Here is a 26085-nt window from a genome sequence, read left to right on the forward strand (position 1 = left end):
ATGGTGGATGGGGGGGAAAAAAAAAGGAAAACAAAAGTTAACAATGGCTGATGACCAACCATCATTTGACTAAATACAAAACTGGGTGATGGCATCAAGTAATACCTACTGAGTTGGCAGGGACTTAACTGCACAAAACCCAGTGATAAATGATCTTTAGATTCTAGTTGAGTGATGAATGGAGCTTTGAATTAATGATCCGAAGCTTCTTTTTGCAGTATCTTAAGGAATTTTTCAATAAGCATAAACCTTCATTTTAATGCCAAGTAAATATATACTGTTATTCCCACCAACTTCAAATCATTACAAGACAAAAATTTAATAATGCAAATTGGTCAGTGAGTAGATAATAATCCACAGGGCTAAAGAATTACATGGGACTGTATTAGAAATTTTAAAATTGATGAAGTAAATGTTACATATTATCATCATCTGATTCATCTTCTTCCTTCAGCGATTCCTGTTAAGAGAAAGATAGTATTTAAAATCAATTTTTAAAATATATTTAATTTTTTAATTTTATTATGTTAATCAATTTTAATACTGAATCTTAATTAAACACACTGAAAATTCTTTATAACTGAAGATGAACTGACTTAGAATAACATACCCAAGCAAAGAAAAGGATAATTAAGTGTATCTTTTTTTTTTTAATTTATTTGACAGCAAGAGAGGGAACACAAGCAGGGGGAGTGGGAGAGGGAGAAGCAGGGTTCCCACGGAGCAGGGAACCTGATGTGGGGCTGGATCCCAGGACCCTGAGATCACAAGCTGAGCCGAAGGCAGACGCTCAACCGATTGAGCCACCCAGGCACCCCTAATTAAGTGTATCTTGTTCTAACAATCAACTGACTATATTCTTAATAGAACACACAGTATGAAAGCATTAAATGTCCTGGAAAACCCTTAACCATTTTCACATACAAAGTTTTTGGAACCAGGGCAACCCTATCCCCACAGAGTATAACCTAGAAAATTTCTAACCTTAGTTCAGTTCAACTCTTAAGTGTTATTTAATAGAAATCAACCGAGTTCCTTTATTATTCAGCACTTACTTTCATACCTTTAGCTAGAGTTTTCACATGCCGCAGCTTACCTTAGCATATTTCTCTGCCTCTTCCCTTATATCTTTAGGAACAATTTCATGTCTTCCTTTAGTTACTGCAAATTAAGCCATATATTCAAATGAATTAGAAATGAGGACTACGTTGTGATTTCCAATACAATAAAATCTACCCAATCCATAGATATAATCCATCTAATGTTAAAAGTTGTACCATGAGTAATACCAGATGCTCCGAACTTGTCTTGTTTTCGCCACGTAAGATTAAATCTGTCCAAACTTAGCTCTTACGAAAACAAATTATACAATGACTTATCCTGATGCTATGATAAATTCTGAGCATTCATTGTGCAGCATGATTAATTTTTAAAAAGCTAGCCTTGAAATCCCATCCATGGTTACCATTGTAAGGGGAAAAAAAGTGATTTTTCAGTAAATGAATCCTTGAAAAAAGTAAACCATTCACAACATTAGTCAATTAGGCAGAACTTCCCCCCTTCAAAAATACCACTTTGTAAGTTTGTTCTGGCTTTCTTTGTATTAGAAAGGCAGTGAGTGGTAGAACACACTTTGGCACTACCCATTGCACTTGAACTTACGCATATTTCCATTACTCAGCAGTTCTACCCTTGGAACAGAAATGCTACATACGTATACCAAAATTATTACACAAGACATCCACAGCTGCACTATTCATTATAGTTAAAAAAAACCCACTGGAAAGAGCCCAACTAACCAGCAGCAAAAGAAGAAATGAATAAACTGCGATATATTTGGACAACAGAATACAGCAACGCAAACGAATAATGTACACAACACAAACAATGATGAAGTAAAATAAGGGATAAAAAGATATACACTGTAATTCACTTATATAAAATTGAATAACAGGCAAAACTATCTATGAGTTAGAATTCAAGGTAGTGGTTACCTTTAGGGAGAAGGTAGAGAACTATAAATTCAAAGAGGCCCAATGGGTGATCTGGGAAACTGGCCTATTTGTTGACCAGAGAGAGGACAGTGGTTGCAAGACTCTATCCATGTTATGATTATTCATCAATTCATGTTATTTGTGTACTTTTTTCTATATGTATGTCACTACCAAATTAAAATTTAAAAAAAAAGGGAAAAACAGGCCCCAATTTTAAATTAGGTTTGGTACAGATGACTCAGAGCAAATAAATGTACAAAAATAACTTACTTTCACCAACCCAGCTGAGCTCTAATTCAAAAGCTTTATCCTTAACTTCATCATGTACTATGTAAATTCTAGAACGCAAAAGGGAAAATTAACATTTACTTGGTCATTTACAAACATGCACCCATTCAACACAAATTAGAACACCCATCCCTAATACAAATATTTATAAAATTATAGACACGTTGTAGTCTATAAATTTATGAACACTTCTAGAAAAGACAATAGGCTGGGTGGCTTAGTTCAACATCAGACTCTTGATTTTGCCTCAGGTCATAATCCTCAGGGCCGGGACCCTCCTTGAGAGTCTCTCCCTCTACCCCTGCTCCCCGCCTCTGTTTCTAAAATAAAATTTTTAAAAAGAAAACAATAAATCACACAAGGATGGATATATAAAATTAAATACTACAAAGGAATGTTTACAACCCAAGTTGTTTGATCCTGTTAAATTATACACACAAAAAGATACCTCAAAAGGAACACAGATTCAAATGGGGAAGGCCTTTATTACAACTGCACCACCTTTTCAGGATATTTGTTTATTCCTTCCATTAAATGATTATTTTTAAAACAAACTTACTAGTTTGCAATTATTACTGGTCTCTTCAATCTGAAGTTTCTTGGCAGGTATCTTTTTATTAAACCCCTTATCCATTTTATAAGAACTATATGCCCCTTAACCTGGCCTTAAAACTGTAATATATGCCAGATTGCAATAAACAACGAGGCACTGTCACACAACATTAAAAGTATCAGAGCAGAGCTTTCTTATTTTACCTTTTCTAGCATCTTCAGACACTTTTGGAGGATATTTTTAAAGCCTTGCTATAATATGAGAAAGCATTGTAATTTTCTAGACTAAGTAAAAGATACATAGTGCTCCATTTTATTAAATAAGGGGATGGCTTTCCTACATGGAACTAATTAGTGTCTACTGTTACACCTAAACATAAAAAGGTGTAGTAAAGGGCTAATTTCCAGAAGGACTTCTCAGTGAAGGAAATGGAATTTATCACATTTAAACTGTTGAACAGGGGCACCTGGGTAGCTCAGTTGGTTGAGCATCTGACTTGATTTCCACTGAGGTCATGATCTCAGGGTTGTGAGACGGAGCCTTGCATAGGATTCTCTCTGTCCGTCTCCCCCCAATAAAAAAATAATAAGCTGTTGTACAATTCATTGAGGATCATCTTCCAAGTGGTTCTACTGTAAGGTAATTCCCAGAGTTGCTCATTTTATTAACTGACAAACATAGAGTGGGTTCTCCTGCTTCACAATTGGAAAGGAGAGGGGTCTCTAGGTAAAAGTGGGGAGGGAGGAAGATAATGTGGCAGTAGCAAGAGTGGTGACAAGACAAAATCATAAAACACTTCAGTATTTTATTACAACTATCAGTTTAGAAGAGATTAAGGGTACCATTTAAATATATAATGGAACCTCTAGGACTTTATTTTCCTCGCATGTAAAACCTGAGACATTTGCACAAACTGCTGACTAGACCATGTTGATGTAATTCTAATGTGAAATAGTATGTTTACTACTTTTAAATCTGAAAAGCTGGCTGCAAAACCGGCATTTTATTGGATTTTTTTGAGATAATACATGCCTACATTCTTTGATCCGGAAGAATCATGAATTTTGAAGCATTCCACTCAGGTTTATGGACTTAGTTTACTTACTGTAGTCATATAAGCATTCTACTCTACGTACCTGTAATATGAACCACTTCAGGCTTTTTTAAAGCTGTTTTTAAATGTATTGAAATACCGCTCTTCTCATCTTCTTAGAAAAGCTTTTATGACCAACATATCTTGCCCCCAAAAAGGCAGATTGTATAAAGGAGCCAGGTTCATGGTTCATGTGTAGAAATAACTAGCTATAAACCTAAAATAAGTTTGTAAACCACATTCCTATTACTGGGATTTCTGAGATCTGAGAGAGTAGGAGTTATCAAATGAAGCTCTTAGAGGTCCAAATGTATCCTCCTACTCTTGAATTCTTTCACCTAGTTTTATTTTGTCAAAAGCTATTTTTTCACATCCCATTCACTACCACTTGAAATATGGATATTCTCCTTAATGAGACTTTTTAGAATGTTAAATTCACCTTCTAAAAATTAGGCACGAAGTTATTTTAAAACAAAACAGACCTTTACAATTAATATATAAGATAAGGTCAAATGAAATATATTTGTCAATGATAAAAGTTTCAACTTACATTTTTGCAACTTCTTTAACAACATCACGGCAGGTCATTTCTTTCATCTGTAGAAAATAAAATATTGAGTCATGATTCTTTTCACAACTTTGTCAATAACCCATATAAAATCAAAACCATGATACTGAATTTAAGAATACCAGTCTTGTTAGGAAATACACAAATCTAGTATGTGGGACTAACTACAAAAGCAACTGGCATGGGCTTCAAAAAATTAGTACTGGAGGATGCCTGGTGGCTCAGGTCTGACTCTTGATTTCAGCTCAGGTTGTGATCTCAAGCCCTTCATCAGACTCTGCACTCAGTGTGGAGCCTGCTTTGAGATTCTCTCTGTCCCCCTCTATCCCTCCCTCCCCCTAAAAAAACAAATTGGTACTGGGAGAAGAGTAAGACTTATTTGTGAGAGCAGGAGGGACAGCACAAGTCAGGGGGAGGGGCAAAGGGAGAAGCAGACTTCCCAGTGAGCAGGGAGCCCTGTGCAGGACTCATTCAATCCCAGGACCCTGGGATCATGACCTGAGCCGAGGGCTGAAGCTTAACCAACTAGCCACCTAGGCACCCTCCCTTTTTTTGGGGGGGAAGATTTAAAATAGATAATTGAAGTTCAAAGTGTGAGCCTTAATTATATCATGGTTTGAAAAAGTTACAAAATGACACTTGAGAATACAGAGGCAGTTTGATTAGAGACTATTTGATAATATCTTAGATGTGATAATGATTAGTCTACAGAGATGAATGCTGAAGCATTTAGGGATACAGTGTCACTGTAATTGTTTCAAATAGTTCAAGAAAAAACAAATGGATAAAACACTGGAAAATAACTTCAATCTAGATGGAGATAGTTGTGCTATTTTCTGACGTTTAAATGTTTTGTTAATTTGGGGGTGAAGTGGAAAAAAAGAAAACCTATCTCTTCGTATTTTTCCCCTTACAGGTTAAGTTCTATGATGAGTGAATTAATTTTGTCATAATAAAGGCAAATTTAAGCAAACTTGAAAAAGCACATTTTTTTCTTTAGATTGATTTTTTGGAGAGCACAGGAGTGGGGGGAAGGGCAGAGAAAGAGAATCTTCAAGTAGACTTGAGTGTGGAGCCCAACTCGGGGCTCGTTCTCACTACCCATGAAATCATGACCTGAGCCAAAACCAAGACTTGGACACTTAACCGACTGAGCCACCCTGGCACCGTGAAAAAGCACATTTTAAATGACAATTATATTTTTATATATGTTCATGAAATTTTTATTTCATAACATAACATTCTTGGTAAGCAACATCAGAAGAAAAACAAGCCAGAGCAATGATGTAGAGCATGGGTTGGCAAACTCCTTTCTATAAAGAGCCATATGGTCCATATGGTCTTTGGTCTCTGTTCAAACTATTAAACTCTACTTTTGTAGCGTGAAAGCAGCCAGGGACTGAATGTGACTGTGTTCCAATAAAACTTTAGAAAGACGACAGTGTGCCATAGTTTGCTGACCTCTGATTTAGAGCATGTATTTGTCATTAACAATACATATATGTTCCTCAAAGTGATCTTTCTCCATTCTTAGCTAGGATTTGTTGGTAGTCCTGTATCTTGTTAGGATTTAACCTCAAAGACAGGATAGATGACTGCTCTAAATACTGTATTTCTCCAGAGAGAGAGAGAGAGAGAGAAAGTGTGTGTGTGTGTGTGAGTGTGTGTGTGCGCGCGCGCATGCGCGCGCCTGCCTGCCTTTAAGGGAAGTTTCTGATAAGAAAGAGTGAGCAAATACTGTTTCAACAATGAGTTGATCAATTTGGCTGAAATGAAAACAAGCACGTTAAAACAAAAACTTTTACACTAATAACTTAATGCTCTTGGGGGAACAAAAAGTGAGTTGTTAACAGGTTTTATGCCTTATCTAGCTAGAAACAAAATAGAAGAAGACACAGACTGTTCATGGTAAGACTTCACAGACAAAAGCTGTGCTCCAGAGAAGAAACGAAATAGTAAAACACCAGCGCTCTCAAACTAAGGCTCACAGAGTTCCCTCTAGATTTCTTAATCAGTCTCTTATATTCAGAAAGCTCTGCTCAAAACAGCAAACTATACTCTATGTATCCTTAAATGAAAAGCTTTCATTTGTGGTGATAACACTTAACTACATGAGGATAATGTTACAGGAAAATTCAAGCATTAAGTATATTACCTGAAGTTTTTCTATTTCTGTCTTTGCAGCTTGCCTAGCTTTGCCAATGGCACAACCCCAATAACCCTATTTAAAAACACACACAAAAAATACAGATATTAATCAAGTAAATTGATATTACTATCCTAAAATTATTGGCTATGACTGTCTATTTAAAGGTTAACAAAAGGATGTTAAATGACTTTCAAAAGTATGGAGTATTAAATACAAACATGTCTAATGAACACTAGGGGGCTCAAAATAATTAAACAATTCTAGAATAATGTGGATTATTTTTAATAGAGGTGCTATACAAGAAAAATTAACATCATTATATATACTTCATGAGCTAGAGATGTTTTTGAGATTAGGAATGGAAAAATTTTTAGCAGTATGACAAAAACACATAATTGCTCAATTCAACGCTCTAAACCATTTTTTATTACACTGAAAAAGTTTTTTAAATGCAAGGATTCCCATTTATACTTGCATATAATGACAAAATATAAAATCTTTTTTGTAATTAGTAAAAACCATAAATATGTCAGAAGAGAGATAAGGTAAGTAAAAATGCAAGAAATCCCACTTAAAATCCTTTTTTTAAGGGAAGGTTTTAGTTTTAAGACATTGTTAATATTTTTCACAATAAAGGAAATACCACATATTGAAATTTTTATGTTCACTATGCAGTTTCTGTAAACAGCATACTGAAAGCGATAAATCTTTCCTCTGCCTCATAACCACAGGTGGTTATGATAAACAAGAAATTGTTACTTTCCTTGAACTAATTTTAAAGAAACTTCATGTAATCCAAATACATGCTAATGAGATACCATTAAACTAGAAATAGAAATTCATGATTCAAAATTACTCACATATGAAACTCCTGATGGGTCAATCATGTAGAGCTGTGCACCATCATTCACACTGTAAGACCCTAACATGAAACTACATGAAAGTAAATTAATAGCTTAAACCATGGTTTTAATACCATAAAAATATTAAAAATTCAGTAAACACAAAATTATACTTTCTAAGATAAACGAATACACATAACTCAAACACTTTGATGAAGTAATTTCAAAAAACTAGTATATACTTGAAATTGTTCAAAATTTATGTGGCTTTGTTTAGTACTAAACTTGCTGATGAAACTTTCCTGAGAAGACAGCACTGTAGACAAAGGAGTAATGACAGACAAAAAACTAATGAGAAGGCATACGCATGAAAAAGCCAAGATAACAAAACTAACAAATACATTCAATCTGCCTCAAACTCTTGTTACATCCCTCATTCTTTCTGGGCTATTCCCCAATATTCACCAGTTACTTTTCTACAGTAATCCAAACTCATTTAAAGTATTTTAATATGTTCGACAAAATTAGGCTGTTAAACAATCATATGAATTAAGTGATTTTCTGAAATTGGGATTTAGTTTACCCTAGTAGACAAGAAACCAGCCTTATCTCATGTATCAGTTCATGTACAGACTACTGTAACATCAGCTGTCCAATTCCCACCCCTACAATCATTTCCTTCCATATTCCATGAAACTTACCTTGCAGAATATATAACTGGTTATAATTTTAAAACCCTTCCACGTTTCCTTAGTATGGAACACAGACTTCTGTATGATCTTGCCCCTTCCCACATCTTCAGTATCCCTCCTACACACCAAGAATACTGACTACCTCTGCATTACCCGAAATGCCCATGAGTTTCATACCAGTCCCTTTGCATGAAATCCTCTTACCATTCCACCTACATCTCACATTTTTTCCTATTACCATCTCTCCAAGAAAGCAGCCATTCCCTAATTGGTGCTGGGCCCACTATAGTCAGTGTATATCCTATCATCTATAAAACTGTATCAATGAAAACTTATTCATCTTTGTGTCCCGCCCTCTCACACATATCTGTGACTCAGTTTATGCTCAATATTTACTGAAAAAGTTCTCCACTATTCTTATCCCCTTGGAAATAGAGAAATGATGAATTCAGAGTGTTCAAAGGTTAAAAAAAGTTGAAAGGTATTCTATGAAGTTTAAAAGCAAAGTGTTTCAATGTAATTTAAGTGAGAACCTTAAGAACTACTAATATAAAAAATGTCCAGAGGCCTAACTTATTGGTAGTAGAGAAAAACTCAGGTTTTCGCTAACCTCTGTCCTCAGTAATTTAAATATGACTGATCATAAACAACGGAAAGGCAGGACTGGAGCTAATAAACTTTCTACAGCCTTTTAAGAGTGGCAAGCAATCAGATGTTAGTAAATGTTTGACTTTGATCAAACAGGGACTGTTTCTTTAAAGTTACAAACTAAACATGTCTTTTTAGGAAAATCTAGAGTGATGACAGGTCTGAGCCCTATTTAAATATTTACATGTATTTCAAGTCTTGATGCAACTGAATCTCAGCTTCCCATCCCCCAAAATAAAAATACCAGCATTTCATCTTAACAATAATAGGAAACTGACTAATGAGAACTATGAAATCCAATTTTGTATGGATTCACTATGGACTGCTAAACTCCCAATTAAGAGCACTGCACCTAACTGCTTAAATAAGTGTAGCCAATGGAAATTAATGAGAAAACCGAAGTGTCCCTTTAGTTGGCTACCTAATAATGTCAAGAGAGAATATATTTAAAGTCAGTTTGTTGTTTCCTGAGAATGCTGGGGTCTGACACCAGAGAATTTTTTTTCCGGTTTTATTGAGAAATAATTGACATGCATCACTATACAGTGTACAGCATGATGGTTTGATTTACATGTATTGTGAAATGTTTACAATAGGTTCAGTAACATCCATCATCTCATAAAGATACAATAAAAAGAGAAAAAACTTTTCTCCTTGTGAAGAAAATTCTTAGAATGTATTTAACAACCTTCCCATTATGTCACACAGCAGTGGTTCTCTAGCGCTTACTTATCTTAGAACCTTTATACCTTTGACCACCTTCCTCCAGAGAATGTACTATAATCAGATTAAAGTTATTACTAGGAGTTCTGTGTTTTATTATCACTCCAAATTTGTAGAGTCTTTTTCACTATTCAAAGTTTTTGTTTTGATGTAGAGAGTTTCATTTAATCATTGCCCTAATACTTCTTGGGTGATAGCTCATACTTTTAAGGATATAAAAGGCTAAGATACTGGGGAAAACAGTACACATCTAACTGAATATCTCACAGAATTTCATACCTGCAGCCAAAAGGTCGAACAGCACTGTAGAGTGTATATGCATGTACATACATGGCCACTCTGTCTGCAAGATGCTATGAGGGGGAGAAACAGAAGAGCATATCAGCAATTTTCTATTACTGTTCAAAAGGCTCCTCAACATATTATCAACTTACTTTTAATGGAATGTTATAGCCAAAATTAGATCTAAAGTTGGAAGCTTCTTCTCTTGCAATGTCTGCTAAAGAACGAGCATCTGCCAACAAACCCGCTACTGCCTGAAAGAAAGGAAGTACCAATTTAGTAGATAAATACATTCCTAACACAAATCAAAAGAGAGTGTGTAATTATTGTAGGTTTACTTTATATTTTAACAAGCATCACCATTAGAAATAATTTGGCTTAAAGGTCTTTATAAGGCATTCTGGCATTCTGATTGGGTAGGACCAAAATAAAAGCATGGAATTATAATTCAGAAATTTACCAGGTGTGACTTGTTTGTTGAATGATGACATTCACAAGGAATATTTCTACATTTAATCCTCCATGTCTCCCAATTTACCAGTTCACTATAAATAAGCAACAACCAGAATAAAACTACTGGTGTTGATGAGGACTGATCTCTATTTAAAGTAGTTCTGTGTTCAAATTACTAAAAGTTTTGGTCTAAAAGGCACAACCTCAAATCTTTTTCAGCTTACTACTAAACTGCAATGACAAACCAAAACATGGCAAACCACACATCTTCCAAGACTGGTAGCTTACAACTACAGTTACCAAACCATGTGCTGAGAGATGCGAGGGCACCGTACTGAACTCAGTAATGTAACACCTGGAATTTGGGGGATAGTTGTTGAAGTAGTTCACAGTTTCAACATGAGATCATTCAGTATTCCTTTTAATGCCATCATATTGTTGAGCACCTGGGTTGCTGCGATAAAAAATAAGTACCGAACAAAACTCCATGTGGAACAAGAAATGGGGGGGGGGGGGCCGCACACGTAATCTGATTCCAAAGTTTAGGAAGTTGTGCAGTGCACATTAGTAACTGATTGTTTAAAAATAAAAATATTTTTCTTTAATCATTGTGTATTTTTTTCTCTTATAAGATACTAAGTTTTTAAGACATAAACACTAAGTTATTTGGACCTAAATTCATAATAAGAACCATTGGGTACTTATTTTGCATAGGGAAGCCATGAAAAAAAACTCACTGAAACACAGTACTGGGAACCAAGAAAGTCCAGGAACCAACCAGCTTAGGAGATTTACAGAATTTAAAATTAAGTGATATCAGAATAACAGCCTTTTTTCTACTGCTACCTATTAATAGTAGTAGTGATGAAAATTTCTAAAACATAGTGAGCACTTATTACATGCTAAGCATTTTATGTAATTTTTAACCTTGTAACAACTGTTATGAAGTAGGTCCTATTACTACCGTACTTTTGCAGGTGAGGCAACTGTGTTTAGAATAACTTCCCCAAAGTTACCCAGCCAGTAAGTTTCACCATTTAAAGAATCTTCCATTGTTTTGGAGAAAGCTTACTGTGAAGTCCAATAATTCCCAAACCACTTGAAGATGACAACTGTGGAGACAGAATATTAACCCTTCATTATCTCCAACCCTCTTCAACATGTGATGTTTTGCCATTCCAGCTATTAGGAATGCCATCAGTTTCCTGGCTTTAAATAACAAATGGAACAAATTTTAAAGTTATAAGACAAAGTTTTCCCATCACTAAAGTACCTTTAAGCATACGTGATTTTTCTCAAAATACACCGACCTAAAGTTTGTTTTGTTTTGTTTTTACTAAGTGAAAGAATGCATAATTCACTAGTTCCCTCCTATCAGGTGGGTTACAATCTGGCAAGTTTCACCAAAACATACTAGTTTCATATTGTGTGTTCAACTGTACTCAAATTTTAAAAAATAAATAAATGTAGAGGTCCAAATGACAGAAGAAAAGTGTCAGTTTCAATGGCAGTAATTTATTCAGGAGAGAAAATATGTTCAGAAAAAATAATCACTGAAGAAGCAAAAAAAAATTATCTGTAGCTTTATAGTTTATTGCTTATATTTTATTGGTCCCTTTTGTGTTTGTAACACATCTCACTTAGAAATATCAAAGATAACAGCAGAATGAGAGGGTCCTATAAGATCTCACCCTGCAGAATGGTCTCTGAAATAACTCCCAGACCATGCAGACCCCAGTCTGAATCCCATTTTATTTCTTTACCAGCTGAGTCTTGTTTTCTTATCTGTAAAAATGGGATTACTACTACTTTCACTGCGATGTCAGACTTAAACGAGATAATTTATGTAAAGTGGTTCTAGCACACATGTCCTTTCTTCCTTGCCTTTTCAGTAAACTGGGTTAGAATCACTCCTTTACTTGTTTTGCTTATTGTTCTGACTGAACAAAGTCTGACATCTATACAGAATGACTTCATTATATACCAGGAATGTATTTATGGTTTCACTTGCAATTATGCAAATCAGTCACTCAAGATACCAGCTGCATAAAATAAATACAGTGATGTCTATGAAGCTATTAAAAAGGATGTGTTCACTAATGGATGTAATGTATAGTGATTAACATAACTAAAAAATTTAAAGAAAAAAAAAGGATGTGTTCACTTTTCCTTTCATTAAACATCCTTTCTTGGTGCTCCACCTTACTGAAAAGGTATTCTCTGATAACACCTTCAATATGACAGTGATCCCCACAAGAGATATGAAAAGCTAAAGACTCTATGCCTCTCAAGCATTCGCCTTACCTACACTGCCAAGATCTCTTTCCTGCACATACTTCCCACCCTCTCTCCCCTTGTCCCTTAAGGCAGTTTGGGATTTCATACACATCTCCAATCAGGTGGTGAGAACACTACCTTAGTGGACTGTAACTCTCTGCGACGAGATGACTTCTGTGGCTGCTCTCTAATCTGTTTCTGCCTCGATGCTAATGTAATAAATGGATTCTTACAATCACATTTTAATACACGCTAAACAGTTACTTCACAAGAAACTGGACAAGGCAAAAAGGAACATTTTTTAAATATGACCTACCATTCCAACATGCCGATCAACATTAAAAAGTCGTTTGTTGGAACCTTCTTCATAAAGTTTAGAAAGGACTAACTTTTCTACCCCAAAGACAACGCCATCTTTACATCTGATTCCAATAGCTGTACTGGAACAAGTAGAAGAAAATCAATTTTTTTAACAAAATAAAAGAAACTTCATAATTAAATTTAAAAACCCATAAAAATAGGTAACACTTAGTTTTTTACAGCATGCTAGTACTTTAAAACAAATACATTTGAAAACTAGAAAGAGGACAACCTAAAGTGTGACAAATTAGGTCCATATAAATGAACACCAGGAGACGAAAAAAATCTAGCACATCATGACATAAAAAGATGTTAATACATAAGCGAGAAAAGATGCCAACAAAATATGTACAAAATGGCAGAGTGTCTGGCATATGATATCCATATTAAAACAAATGTTGATTTAGTTCATGTCCATTAAAAATGGTACATAAAACGCATAGCAAAGACAGGTTATATACAAACTTAAAAAGTTAAGTGACTAATCTAGGTGGGAAGCTTAGAATTCTTTTGCTAATTTGCCTTTTCTGCAACGACCACTGCTTATAATAAGTATATAAAAGGATATAATACACATTTTATACAACTGCTTAAAACAAAATGGATCTTAATCTCTGAAATGTGGAGAAATTATATTCTACCGTTTCAAGATAAAAATACATCATTAACTTTGTTCTTCTAATCCTTTTTTTTTTTTTAAGATTTTATTTATTTATTTGACAGAGAGACACAGCGAGAGAGGGAACACAAGCAGGGGGAGTGGGAGAGGGAGAAGCAGGCTTCCGGCCGAGCAGGGAGCCCGATGTGGGCCTCGATCCCAGGACCCTGGGATCATGACCGGAGCCGAAGGCAGACGCTTAACGAATGAGCCACCCAGGCGCCCCTCTTCTAAAATCCTTTTGATAAAAAGGGAATTCTGATGAGAAACCAGAAAAATGAACAGAGCCACACACATACTCCCCCCAAAATTTCAGGCTTCCCTCACATTTCAGGTATTTTCAATGGCTCCCTTTCCAGTTTAAACTCCTTGGCCCAGCTTTCAAAATTCCTGAGAATCTACAAATTAAATTTGTAGCTTATTAAATTTCCTATTATAAATCCCACACACTACTGAATTCAACCTCACTAACATCCCCCAAACACCTATGTTCATTTTTGCTTTTATGTCTTTGTTGAGGTTTTCCTGGGTTCTAGAATACACTTCCTCCTCACCACTGTATATTTAAATAATTCTCCACAAACTTTTGCAAACTCACTTGAACTTGAATTCTACAATCTCAGGTAGCCTTTCCTAATTATTCCAAGTCCTCATCATTCTCACTATTTAAATCTAAAACATTCCTTATTCCAAACTACAAGTTCTCAAAGTATGGTCTGTGAACCCCCTGAGCATCCCTGAAAACCCCTTCAAGGGCTACGGGAGGTCAAAATTATTTTCTTAAGAATACAAAGACACCATTTAGTTTTTTCCACTATGTGGACATCTGCACTGCTGGTACAGAAGCATTCATGGGTCAAACTGCTGGCACTTTAACACAAACCAAGGCAGTGAAACAAATGGTACTACTGAACTACTAATCACTGTTTTTCATTTCTATGCTCTCACATTCAAAAAAAAAAAAGCTCACACAGCTAAAAAATTTTGTTAAGAATGTCTTTAAGAAGGGACGCCTGAATGGCTCAGTTAAGCATCTGCCTTTGGCTGGGGTCATGATCCCGGGGTCCTAGGATGGAGCCCCGCGTCGGGCTTCCTGTTGGGCAGGGAGCCTGCTCCTCCTTCTACCTGCCGCTCCCCATTTGTTCTCTCTCTCTCTCATAAATAAATAAAATCTTTAAAAAAAAAAAAAAAAGAATGATCTTAAGAAAGCAGTAATTTTTTTTTTATTTTAAAGCTTTTTTTTTTTAAGATTTTATTTATTTATTCATGAGAGACAGAGGGAGAGAGAGAGAGGGAGAGAGAGAGAGAAGCAGAGGGAGAAGCAGGCTCCCAAGGAGCAAGGAGACCAATGCAGGACTCGATCCCAGGAACCTGGGATCATGACCTGAGCCGAAGGCAGACGCTTAACCATCTGAGCCACCCAGGCACCCAAGAAAGCAGTAATTTTTAAAAGCTGTTTTAATATTAAAAAAAAGAAAGCAGTAATTCTACTAGATGACAACACTTGAGTACCTGTCTTTTTATTATTAAGGAAATGGAAGGTACATAAAATATGGTTGCCTAAAGGAAAAAGTACTGGTAAAACTGTTGTGAACTTTTTCTTTTTTTTTTTTAAAGATTTTATTTATTTATTTGACAGAGAGAGAGAGAGAGAGAGAGAGAGAGAGCACAAGCAGGCAGAGCGGCAGGAAGAGGGAGAGGGAGAAGCAGGCTTCCTGCGGAGCAGGGAGCCCATGTGGGGCTCGATCCCAGGACCCCGGAAACATTACCTGAGCCAAAGGCAGCCGCTCAACCGACTGAGCCACCCAGGCACCCCAAGTTGTGAACTTTTTCATGGAATACCTGTTTTTACCATCAAACAATGTCAGACAAACTATAGTTATTTACATTTACATATGTATATGGCAGACTTTTTTTTTCCCCCTAAAACGAACAAAATAAGCCTGTCAACTTCAAGGAAAAATGGACAGTATTTTGTTGCTTGTGATAAGGCTCAAGTTTTCAAGCATAAATTGGAATTTTAGGAAACATATTGACCACCGTGAGTTCATCTGTTTCACAAAACTTACAAATTTTTATAATCAGATCAGTGGTGATATTAACAAGTGTGATGTTTCCAATTGTTCCAATAGATAAATGAAAAATATCAAATTTGGAAGATCTGTTATAACACAGTGAACCAGTATTTTCCAAATGACCAACTTACATGCACGGGTAAAACATCTGAAGTGCAAGACAGTCCAATAGATTTTAATGTAAAACTACAAAAAGTTCATCATTAAGTTTTCAGAGGCCACACTGCAACTAACCTTTTTTAAACTATCATTTGTCCAGTTTTGGTATAGCACCAAAAAACAACGTCCATAATTATCTGAAAAGGCTATTAAAATATGCCTCACTTTTCCACCTACTTATCTGTAAAAGCCTTGATTTGCTCCACAGGCTTCAACAAAAGTTAACAACATACTGAAGCAGATATGAGAATGTCTTACATTAAGCTTCAATTAACAATTAAGATTTACAGGGGCGCCTGGGTGGCTCAGTCGTTGGGCGTCTGCCTTCGGCTCAGGTCATGATCCCAGGGTCCTGGGATCGAGCCCGTCGGGCTCCCTGCTCTGTGGGAAGCCTGCTTCTCCCTCTCCTACTCCCCCTGCTTGTGTTCCCTCTCTCACTGTGTCTCTGTCTAAAAAATAAATAAAATCTTTAAAAAAAAAAAAAAAAAAACAATTGAGATTTACAAAGATGTAAAACAATGCCAGTCTTCTCACTACACTTTATTATTGTGAAAAAGTTACTTTTCATTAAAAATGTTAATATTAAATAGTTTACTTAATGTTAATGTAAATTATTATTTACATTAACATGCAACTGTGATTATTTTAAATGAATTAAATATTTTTGTTTTCTCAGTTTTAATTTCTAATATGATAAATATTGACAGATCCAATAACATGCATAAATAAAAGTTCCCTGGTCATGGTAGATATTGATGGAACTAAAGCCTAATAAATAAATGCTCTTTGAAGTCCTCAATGTTTTGGGTTTTGGTGTTTTTGTTTTGTTTTTTTAGAAGTAAAAGGAGGTCCTGAGATCAAAATTCTGTATAATTTTTGGGCACCTGGGTGCCTCAGTCGTTAAGCATCTGCCTTCGGCTCAGGTCATGATCCCAGACTCCTGGGATCGAGTCCCGCATCGGGCTCCCTGGTCAGCGGGGAGCCTGCTTCTCCCTCTGCCTGTCTCTGTCTCTTATGAATAAATAAATAAAATCTTAAAAAAAAAATTCTGTATAATTTTTATTCCAAACAATCTAGCCTTCATTGTTACATTGCACAATCCTCCTTTAATACCTGGGCTCCTCAATGAAGCTAATGGGGAAAATAATTTATAATTTAATCTTTCCATTTTTTTCTTATGTATATTACCTTCTAGGGGAATACTTTGATAAAATAGTTATGATCATGGTATATATACTTTAATAAAGTGCTTTTAAGTATTCACTTATATGTCATTGATTATTTGTTTTAGTAGTTCCCTCCTATGCTTAACACAGTAGGTAGTCAGGGGCACCTAGGTGGCTCAGTAGGTTGAGCATCCCATTCTTAGTTTCGGCTCGGGTCATGATCTCAGGGTCCTGGATCTAGCCCTGTGTCGGGGCTCTACACTCAGTGGGGAGTCTGCCTGCCCCTCTCCTTCTGCTCCCTGCTGCCCCCACTCATGTTTGCTTATGCTCTCTCCCTAATATAAATAAAATCTTAAAAAAAACACATGTAGTCAAAAATATTTGACTTTTAAACTCCCAGGATTAAATTTCTTTTCTTTAAAAGAACTGATCCCCCCCACCTTTTTTAAAGATTTTAAGTAATCTCTACACCCAACAGAGGGCTTCAACCCACAACCCCAAGATCAAGAGTCACAAGCTCTTCCAACTAAACCAGTCAGGCACCCCAGGAATTGATCTCCTTTTGATGCCAGAACATAATCCTAAATATTTGGCTAAACATTTTCTAACTATTAGCTTGTATGTCACACTATTATGAAAATTAATATACAATCTAATTTTTCCATTTTCCACATTCTGTGCCCAAACAGCACTTAAAAATCATCCAAATGTTTTTACATATATTTCATTCTTATGGTAAAGTATGTTAAGTAGTTAGGGTAGAGGTCTACATCCCAATTTTATAAACAAAAATAACATTCAGAGGACCAAATAGAGCCATCCTATATAATATTTCCATTAAGCAGCAGCTAGAAGGAAAATCCACATTTTCTGATCCTCATTCAATATTCTATTATACCAGGTTACATACACCCCTTTAAAAGAGGAATTTCTGTGGTATTTTTTCTTTATGCAGAAGAAAATATTTTCATTTTTAATGTTTTAATTTTTAATTAATTTGCTATAATGTAACTATTTTAAGCCACATTTAGAAATAACTTTACAGAAAACAAATTCCGAAGACACACAGATCTTCCTCATAGCCTAGTCTCAATTTTCTGTATTACATATGGTTTCAAAATGTATCTCCAGTTTTTCTCAATCAAGACTTCCTTTTCCAGCTTTTTAAACCAGTGTAAATCCAACACTGCAAAGGAGGAAGAGAAAAACAGTAACTTTTTCCAAGTCTTTCTCCATCTTCCTTGGTCTAAGGGCCTATCTTCTTTAACAACGGGAAGAAAATATGTCAATTTTTTTTCTTGATTTTGATTCTCTTCTGAACTCTATCAGGTTTCTACGTGACAATGACAAATACATTTCAGCCTAAAATTCTTAACAGCCTTACTTCTATTATATCAGACACCAACAGTTTGTAAGTACCAATATCTCTAAAACAATAACATTTAAACACAAAATAAACTAGCTTCATTACAAATCCTATAAAAGGACTTAAAATGTATTCTTGCTCAAATTTTTAATATTTCAGAAACCATTAGGAATCCATATGCCTTCTTTTAAATGAATTAAATATTTTTTTCAGTTTTAATTTCTAATATGATAAATATTGACAGATCCAATAACATGCATAAATAAAAGTTTTTTTTAACCACTTCTTTTAACCACTCAAAGGATGGCATAAAAAATGAACATATATTTATTCATTAACTATTGAGGGTTTGCTATGTGTGAGCACATGCAAAGACAACTGACAGTTTCCACTGCATGAAACTTCCATGATCATACATTAAAGGTGCTAGCAGAAAGTGGTACTAGCACAAAGTATTTACATGTGGACTTTTCTAAAATTCTGGAAACATTTCCCTACTCCACCTCTACTCCAAAAGTTTTCATTGTAATGAAAAACCTGGGTTCAAGCACAACACCATTTGTTTACTTGGTCCAAAAAAAAAAAAAAATCCTTGAAGAGATGTGAATGAGATATTATGAAATATATATTTTTTTAAAGATTTTATTTATTTATTTGACAGAGAGACACAGCGAGAGAGGGAACAGAAGCAGGGGGAGTGGGAGAGAGAGAAGCAGGCTTCCCGCCGAGCAGGGAACCCAATGTGGGGCTCGATCCCAGGATGCTGGGATCATGACCAAAGGCAGACGCTTAATGACTGAGCCACCCAGGCGCCCCTGAAATATTATTATTTTTAAAAAGTCTCTTAATTCATCCCAAAGATTCCAAGATACAATGATCATGTAAGTATAACTGACTGGAAAATTTCTTCAATAAAGGACTTAACAATTTGTCAACAAGCTAATAATTTAACCAAGATGTTACAGGGGTACCAAGGAATCATTTTGGCGCATTACTCTAAGCAATGAAAGAGTGAGGGAAGTGAGTCCAACGGAAAATATCTTAGTGTTCCTACACATTTTGGAGTACGGAAGCAGAACAGAAAAAAAAAGCCTACTGGGACAAACTTGACTAACTGCATAGGACATTTAAAACACAAGTAAATAAAAGATAAAATGACAAAGCAACAAACCTAATGGCCAAGGAAACAAGGATATAAATCAAGAATTTCAAAAATGAAAATGGGCTAGCAAAGATGATAATGAATCGGGTTTCATACACTACATCTGAGACACAGGAGAACGTCTAAAGTGGATTATCTTAGAACCAACCGCAAATATAGGAACTGAGGTTCATGGAAAGATCTGACCTAAAGAGATCTGGAAATGACTAATAAATTGAGATTATTTTAGGGCACCTATTATCTTGTGCCAAACTAACATAACAAAGCCTAATTACCAAAAGTATAGAAAGGAGATATTTAATACCTGGTTAAAAAACATGCTAAATTCCAAGTAAAACAATGTTTCTTACCTACTATTTTCCACAGCCTTCATAGCATATTCAACTTGAAAAACTCTTCCATCAGGAGAGAATGTAGAGGCTGACAGGTCATACTAGGAAGAAAAAGGCAACAATAAGCTTAAATAATGTATCTTTGGCAGTAATAACCTCACCATCTTTCTTTCTAAATGAATTATACATCAGAAATGTGTGTTAAGGGGTGCCTGGCTGGCTCAGTTGGTAGAGCAGGCGGCTCTTGATCTTAGGGACGTGAGTTCGAGCCCCACCTGGGGTGTAGAGATTACAACAGGCAGGCAGGCAGGCAGGGGAAAGAAGAAACGGGTTTGTGTTAAATCTCAAAAGTTTGCTTTCAAACTTTTGGAAGGAAGCATGTCAGAGCAGCAACAGCTGCTAAGAAGAAAGCTACTTTAGATGTCTGCTATTGAAAGGCAAAAGACAAGTGTCTGGCTGGTGGTCAGTAGAACATGCAACTCTTGATCTTGGGGTTGTGAGTTCGAGCCCCACGTTGTGTGCAAAGACAACTTAAAAAGAAAACCTAAAAAGAAAAGCAACAGATACAAATCCTAGGTGGGTGCCTGGGTGGCTCAGATGGTTAAGCATCTGCCTTCGGCTCAGGTCATGATCCCGAGGTCCTGGGATCGAGTCCCGCATCGGGCTCCCTGCTCCTTGGGAGCCTGCTTCTCCCTCTGCTTCTCTCGCTCGCTCTCTCTCTCTCTCTCCCCACCCCGTCTCTCATGAATAAATAAATAAAATCTTAAAAAAAAAAAAAAAAAAACAAATCCTAGGTAAAGTCAGAATTTTTTTCACACAGAACACAAAGTTCATTTTTGTACAAAATGTAGATACTATGGATTCCAGACCACCACAGTAAAGTGAATAAAATGAGTTTTCTGGATTCCCAGTGCATATTAAAGTTATATTTTGGGGGTTTTTGTTTGTTTTTTGAGAGAGAAAGCGTGAGTGAGGGGAGAGGTGGGGGGGTGGGAGGGAGAGAATCTCAAGCAGGCTCACGCTCAATACATAGCCTGACAAGGGACTCAATCTCAGGACCCTGAGACAAACTCAGGAGGTGGATGCTTAAGGGGCACCTGGGTGGCTCAGTCGGTTAAGCATCTGCCTTCGGCTCGGGTCATGATCCCAGGATCCTGGGATGGAGCCCTGCATTGGGCTCCCTACTCAGCAGGAGCCTGCTTCTCCGTCTGCCTGCTGCTCCCCTGGTTTGTGCTCTCTCTCTTTGATAAATAAAATCTTGAAAAAAAAAAGTTGGACGCTTAACCAATTGAGCCACCCAGGCGCCTCTGAAGTTATGTTTACACTAGACTGTAGTCTAAAAAAAGAAAACAAAAAACAATGTACATACCTTAATCAAAAAAATACTTTTTTGCTAAAAAATGCTAACCATCACCTAAGCTTTCAGTGAGTGGTAATCAATGATCACAAATCACCATAACAAACTTAATAATAATGAAAAAGTTTGAGATATTTTGAGAATTACCAAAATGTGGTTGGTAATGGCTGTTACCAGCCATTACAGTAAATGCTGTTGGAAAAATGGCACCAATAGAGTTGCTTGATGCACAGTTGCTACAAACCTTCAGTTTGTAAAAAAAAAGAAAAAAGAAAAAAATGCAGTATCTGTGAAGTACAGTAAAACAAGGTATACCTATTGCATGGTATAGTAGAAATAGAACTAGTCAGAACATGTTAATTCATTGCTGTAGCACTAACAAACTGAAGGACCTTAAAGAAAAAATAACAGCATTCAAACATTTAATAAGCATCCATTACATGTAGTCACTATAAGGAAATACAAAGAATACTCATTCTTGAAGTCTTTCATTTTCAAATGAGACCAGGCACAAATCTAGGAGCTGGAAATACAGCAGTAAACCATATAAATAAAGGATTATGATGAAAATTCAGACAGGGTGAAGTGACAGTCTGAGAGCCTAGTACAGACTACCTGATCAGGGAAGGCCTTGCTAGAGCAGTTATGTTTAATTACTTAGGCTTAGCCAGACCTAAATAACAAGTAAGTAGCCCTTTAGGATATGGAGGGTAGAAATAAGCCTAGCACAATGAGGGACAAAAAATAGGCCACTGTGTCTTGAGCACTAAGTGGCAGAGAGAAGAGTAAATCATATCAGAGGCACGTAAAGACCAAACTATTTTGAGTCTCCTAGGCTGAACTAGGAAGTTTATATCTTATTCTAAATACAACTGGAAGTCACTGGAGTTTAAGCAGGATGTGGGGGGGTCCAGAGGGGTGATACGATCTAATTTTTTTTTTAAACTTCATCTAGAAAATGAATTGTAGAGGGAACCAGGATGGAAGCAGAAATCAAGTATTCCAAAGGTGGTGGGGGCGCCTGGGTGGCTCAGTTGGTTAAGCGACTGCCTTCGGCTCAGGTCATGATCCTGGAGTACTGGGATCGAGTCCCACATCGGGCTCCCTGCTCAGCAGGGAGTCTGCTTCTCCCTCTGACCCTCTTCCCTCTCGTGCTCTCTATCTCTCTCATTCTCTCTCAAATAAATAAATAAAAATCTCCAAAGGTGGTGGTTTAGACCAGGAAAAGAGATAGACAATATTTTTGAGGATAAAGTTAAAAAAAAAACAAAAAAGACACCTTGTTATTGGATTGGCTCTAGGAGTAAAGAAATCAAACGTGAATCATGAGCAATTAGAATTGGACTATTCACTGAGCTGAAAATTGTAGGAGATGCAAAATGGCAAGGGGACAGGAAAATCCAGAGGTCTCTTTTGGACATGTAGTTTGAAATGCCTATTAATCAAGTGGAGGGGCGTCTGGGTGGCTCAGTCCCTTAAGCCTCTGCCTTCAGCTCAAGTCTCAATCTGAGGGTCCTGGGATAGAGCCCCATGACCGGCTCCCTGCTCAGCAGAGAGTCTGCTTCTCCTCTGCCTCTGCCCCTGCTCGTGCTCTCTCTTGCTCACTCTCTCAAAAAATAAAAAAAAATCTTAAAAACAAAAACAAAAACAACAATCAAATGGAAAGAAATGTCAAGTAGGCAGGTCTTCATACCTGGAGTTCTTGGGAGAAGTGAAGACCAAAGATATGCCTTCAACAGTGGTGCTTCCTGAGTCTCAATTTCCTGATTTATTAAATGAAGATTAACTCTACTATTGTTAATACCAAAATACCTCACAAGTTTATATTTATCAAGTACTTTTAAAGGGTTTTCAGGGGGCACATGGGTGGCTCAGTGGGTTAAGCGTCTGCCTTGGGCTCAGGTCATGATCCCAGGCTCCTGGGATCGAGCCCCGCATCGGGCTCCCTGCTAGGCGGGAAGCCTGTTCCTCCCTCTCCTGCTCCCCCTGCTTGTGTTCCCTCTCTCGCTATGTGTGTGTGTGTGTGTCTCTCTGTCAAATAAATAAATAAAATCTTTTAAAAAATTAATAAAGGGTTTTCAGAACAAAACACTATCAATTGAAGGTAATATTAATGTAGTTGCAAAATCAATTTGCTACAATATGCTTAACTGAGCATCTACTAATTTAAAAATGTTATGACATAAACTTAGCATCTCATAACCGAATGAATTAAACCATTCGAAACATAAATCGCCTATTATCAAACTTGGAAAACCAGTATCTGGCCTTAATGCTGAGTATCAAAATCTTTTTTAAAGCATTCAATGCCTCGGGTGCCTGGGTGGCTCAGTTGGTTGGGTGACTGACTGCCTTCGGCTCAGGTCGTGATCCTGGAGTCCCGAGATCGAGTCCCACGTCGGGCTCCCTGCTCAGCAAAGGAGCCTGCTTCTCCCTCTGACCCTCCCCCTCTCATGTACTCTCTCTCTCTCTCTCTCAAATAAATAAATCTTAAAAAAAAAAAAGCATTCAATGCCTCCAGTGCACACAACCAATAAACACTTCGAAACAAAAACTAGATTTTCTTTATGGAAAAATACGTAAAAGAAATAAGCAAAAGACTGCATATGTACAGTACGTTTAACACAGGAAAGTAGTAAACTGAGTAAGTTATCAAGTCCAACTCCAAGACCCTCGAGTCCATTAACAGTCGCGGTTAAGTCCCTAGCTAATGATTTAAATGTTTACGGTACTGCTATCTCCAAGTGATGTTAAGTAATTTGTACAGGAAAAGCTGGGACAAAAGAAAAATGTAAAGGACTCTTCAGATTTCACTTTTCAGACAATTTTTTTATTAGCTCTGCCCCGACAGGGGTTCCAGGGACCCCCTACTGAGCGGACGGTAACACCCGAAGGCAAGATGGGGAAGGCCCAGTGAATCAGCAGCACCCCGGGACCTGCAAAGACGGTCCATGGAAAGCTCCGTCTCAGACCTTGGAATCTCAAGCCGCCCTGCCTCAGTGCTTCTCAAGAAGCTCAATGTTGCCCAAACCCTTCACACGCTATTTCAGGCTCCACGAGTATCTACTTTCGGTTTCCCTAAGTGGCTGAAGTGACTCAGCGATCCATAGCGGCTCCCAATCTTACTGGGCGCCGCCAAGGCCGCTACACCTGAGCTGAAAAGCTTCAGGTCACGATGACCGCAAACGAGGGCCTACAAATTAGCGCAGGAAAGACTGCCGGTGACCGGACAACTGGAAGCGGCCCACCTGGCCGAAGGCAGTCCCGGCGCACCCCGAGGCGGCGCACCCCAGGCGGTCTGTCCGAGTTCCCTTCAACGCTAATCCGTAAGCTAGTCCATTACGCCAAGACACAGCAAACTCACCCCAGTCCCGATTGAGCTCATCGTGCTGAAACCTCCGGGACACCAAAGGCTTCAAGGCCTAACGCGCTCCCCCAATACCGCAGCCCGCAGACTAGTAACAGGTTCTCTCATTGGCTGTTCTTTCAACCAATAGCCTTCCCCTCTGAGGCTCTTTCCTCCAAGTCAGCCCGAAGAACAGAGGATTGTGGGAAAAGAGGGGGAATGGCGCGTGGTGGGCAGTGCGCGTGTGCAGAAGCGAAGGAGGTGGGGTAAGGGGAGGGTAGCCGGGCTTCCTTCCTATTCAGTTTCTGTCAATTTCTGTGTCGCTCAGCCACTCACAGTTACCGAGTTGTTTGAGGAGGGGCTCCATTACATTTCCTAGAAATTATTATTTACCTTTTATATTATCCCCTTCTTTCGCTACTTTATTCTTTCTTAAAGCAAAACGGAGAAATGTTCTTACACTCCTACAAAGACCAGAGAAAGTGATAGGGGAGAGGTCTCCCTTCACCCTGGGAGTCCTGGTTCCGACCGAGTATCTTGAGGGCATCCCCTTCCCTTTCTCACAAGAAGGAAGGAAGTTTCACTCTAAAGTGCACGTGTGCGCTCAGGTCGGAATTTTACAGAAGCATTAGTACCTTTTCTATAACTCTATTTAGTAGAATTAAGGATAAGACTGATTATTGAGTTCTAATATGTCCCAAGTACTGTGTTGAACACTACTGATAAAACGGTGAAGGAGATAATCCTATCCCTCATGGAGTTTACATTCAATGAGAGGAAATGAACAACAACAACAAAAAGTAAATAGGCAAAATAGTTGCACCTTGTAGTTAGAGGAGAGAAGAGACAACAGAGGTTTGAACTTTAGGCCTGGTACTTAGGGAATGACTTTCTGATTGGCTAATATTTAAACTGATTGTTATAGGAATATAAGCTTGTTACAGGAACTGTCAGGTCAGTCTGAACTGTCACGGTTATTAAGGGGTTGAGGTGACAGGAGGTGAAATCAGAGAAGACATGAGACCGGATCTAGTGGTTTGGATTTTAATCTGGTTGTAAATGGAAGGCCATCAGCATCTTTTTTTAACTGTTAAATACTTTAGTGTATATTTCCCCCCAAGCAAGAACATTCTACATATCCACAATACAATTATGAAAATTAGAAAATTAACAATACTATTTTCTAATCTACACACTTTATTTAGATTTTGGCAATTCTCTCAGTTCCTTTCATAGCAAAAGAAAATCCAAGATCACCCGTTGCATTCAGTTGTCATGACTATAGCCTCCTTTAAGCTGGAAAATAGTTGCTTACTATTAGGTTTCATGGCATTAATATTTTTGAAGACTACAAACCATTTATTTTATGGGATATCCCTCAATTTAAGTTTGTATGATATTTTTTCATGATAGGATCCAGGTGATACATTTTTGGCAGGAATGCCACAAAAGTAACCTTGCATTTGTATTAGAGCATTATATTAGGAGGCACATGATGCCAATTTGTTCCATTACTAATGTTAACTTTGATCACTTGCTTAA

General features: G+C 37.2%; 1 protein-coding gene across 1 annotated transcript; it reads right to left on the reverse strand.

The window, feature by feature from the left end:
• Window positions 1-297: 297 nt before the first annotated feature.
• On the reverse strand, window positions 298-24719 carry PSMA3 (proteasome 20S subunit alpha 3). Its single transcript, XM_027569415.2, has 11 exons — window positions 24562-24719; window positions 19859-19941; window positions 12879-13002; window positions 9985-10086; window positions 9830-9903; window positions 7506-7578; window positions 6652-6717; window positions 4479-4525; window positions 2265-2332; window positions 1097-1161; window positions 298-460 (listed from the first exon to the last, which is right to left on the reverse strand). Exons 1-11 carry the CDS (start codon window positions 24580-24582, stop codon window positions 416-418), a joined length of 768 nt encoding a protein of 255 aa, XP_027425216.1. The 5' UTR covers window positions 24583-24719; the 3' UTR covers window positions 298-415.
• Between the last annotated feature and the right edge of the window lie 1366 nt (window positions 24720-26085).

Source organism: Zalophus californianus, chromosome 6 (genome assembly GCF_009762305.2).
Source record: "Zalophus californianus isolate mZalCal1 chromosome 6, mZalCal1.pri.v2, whole genome shotgun sequence".
In the NCBI taxonomy this organism is placed as follows: domain Eukaryota; kingdom Metazoa; phylum Chordata; class Mammalia; order Carnivora; family Otariidae; genus Zalophus; species Zalophus californianus.

Coding starts and splice junctions, on each gene's coding strand:
- PSMA3 (XM_027569415.2), bottom strand. CDS start 24,582: ATGAGCTCAATCGGGACTGGG. Junction 19,942..24,561: donor TGAGCTCAATCGGGACTGGG/GTGAGTTTGCTG, acceptor TTTTCTTCCTAG/TATGACCTGTCAGCCTCTAC. Junction 10,087..12,878: donor TTGATCGGCATGTTGGAATG/GTAGGTCATATT, acceptor CCTTTCTTTCAG/GCAGTAGCGGGTTTGTTGGC.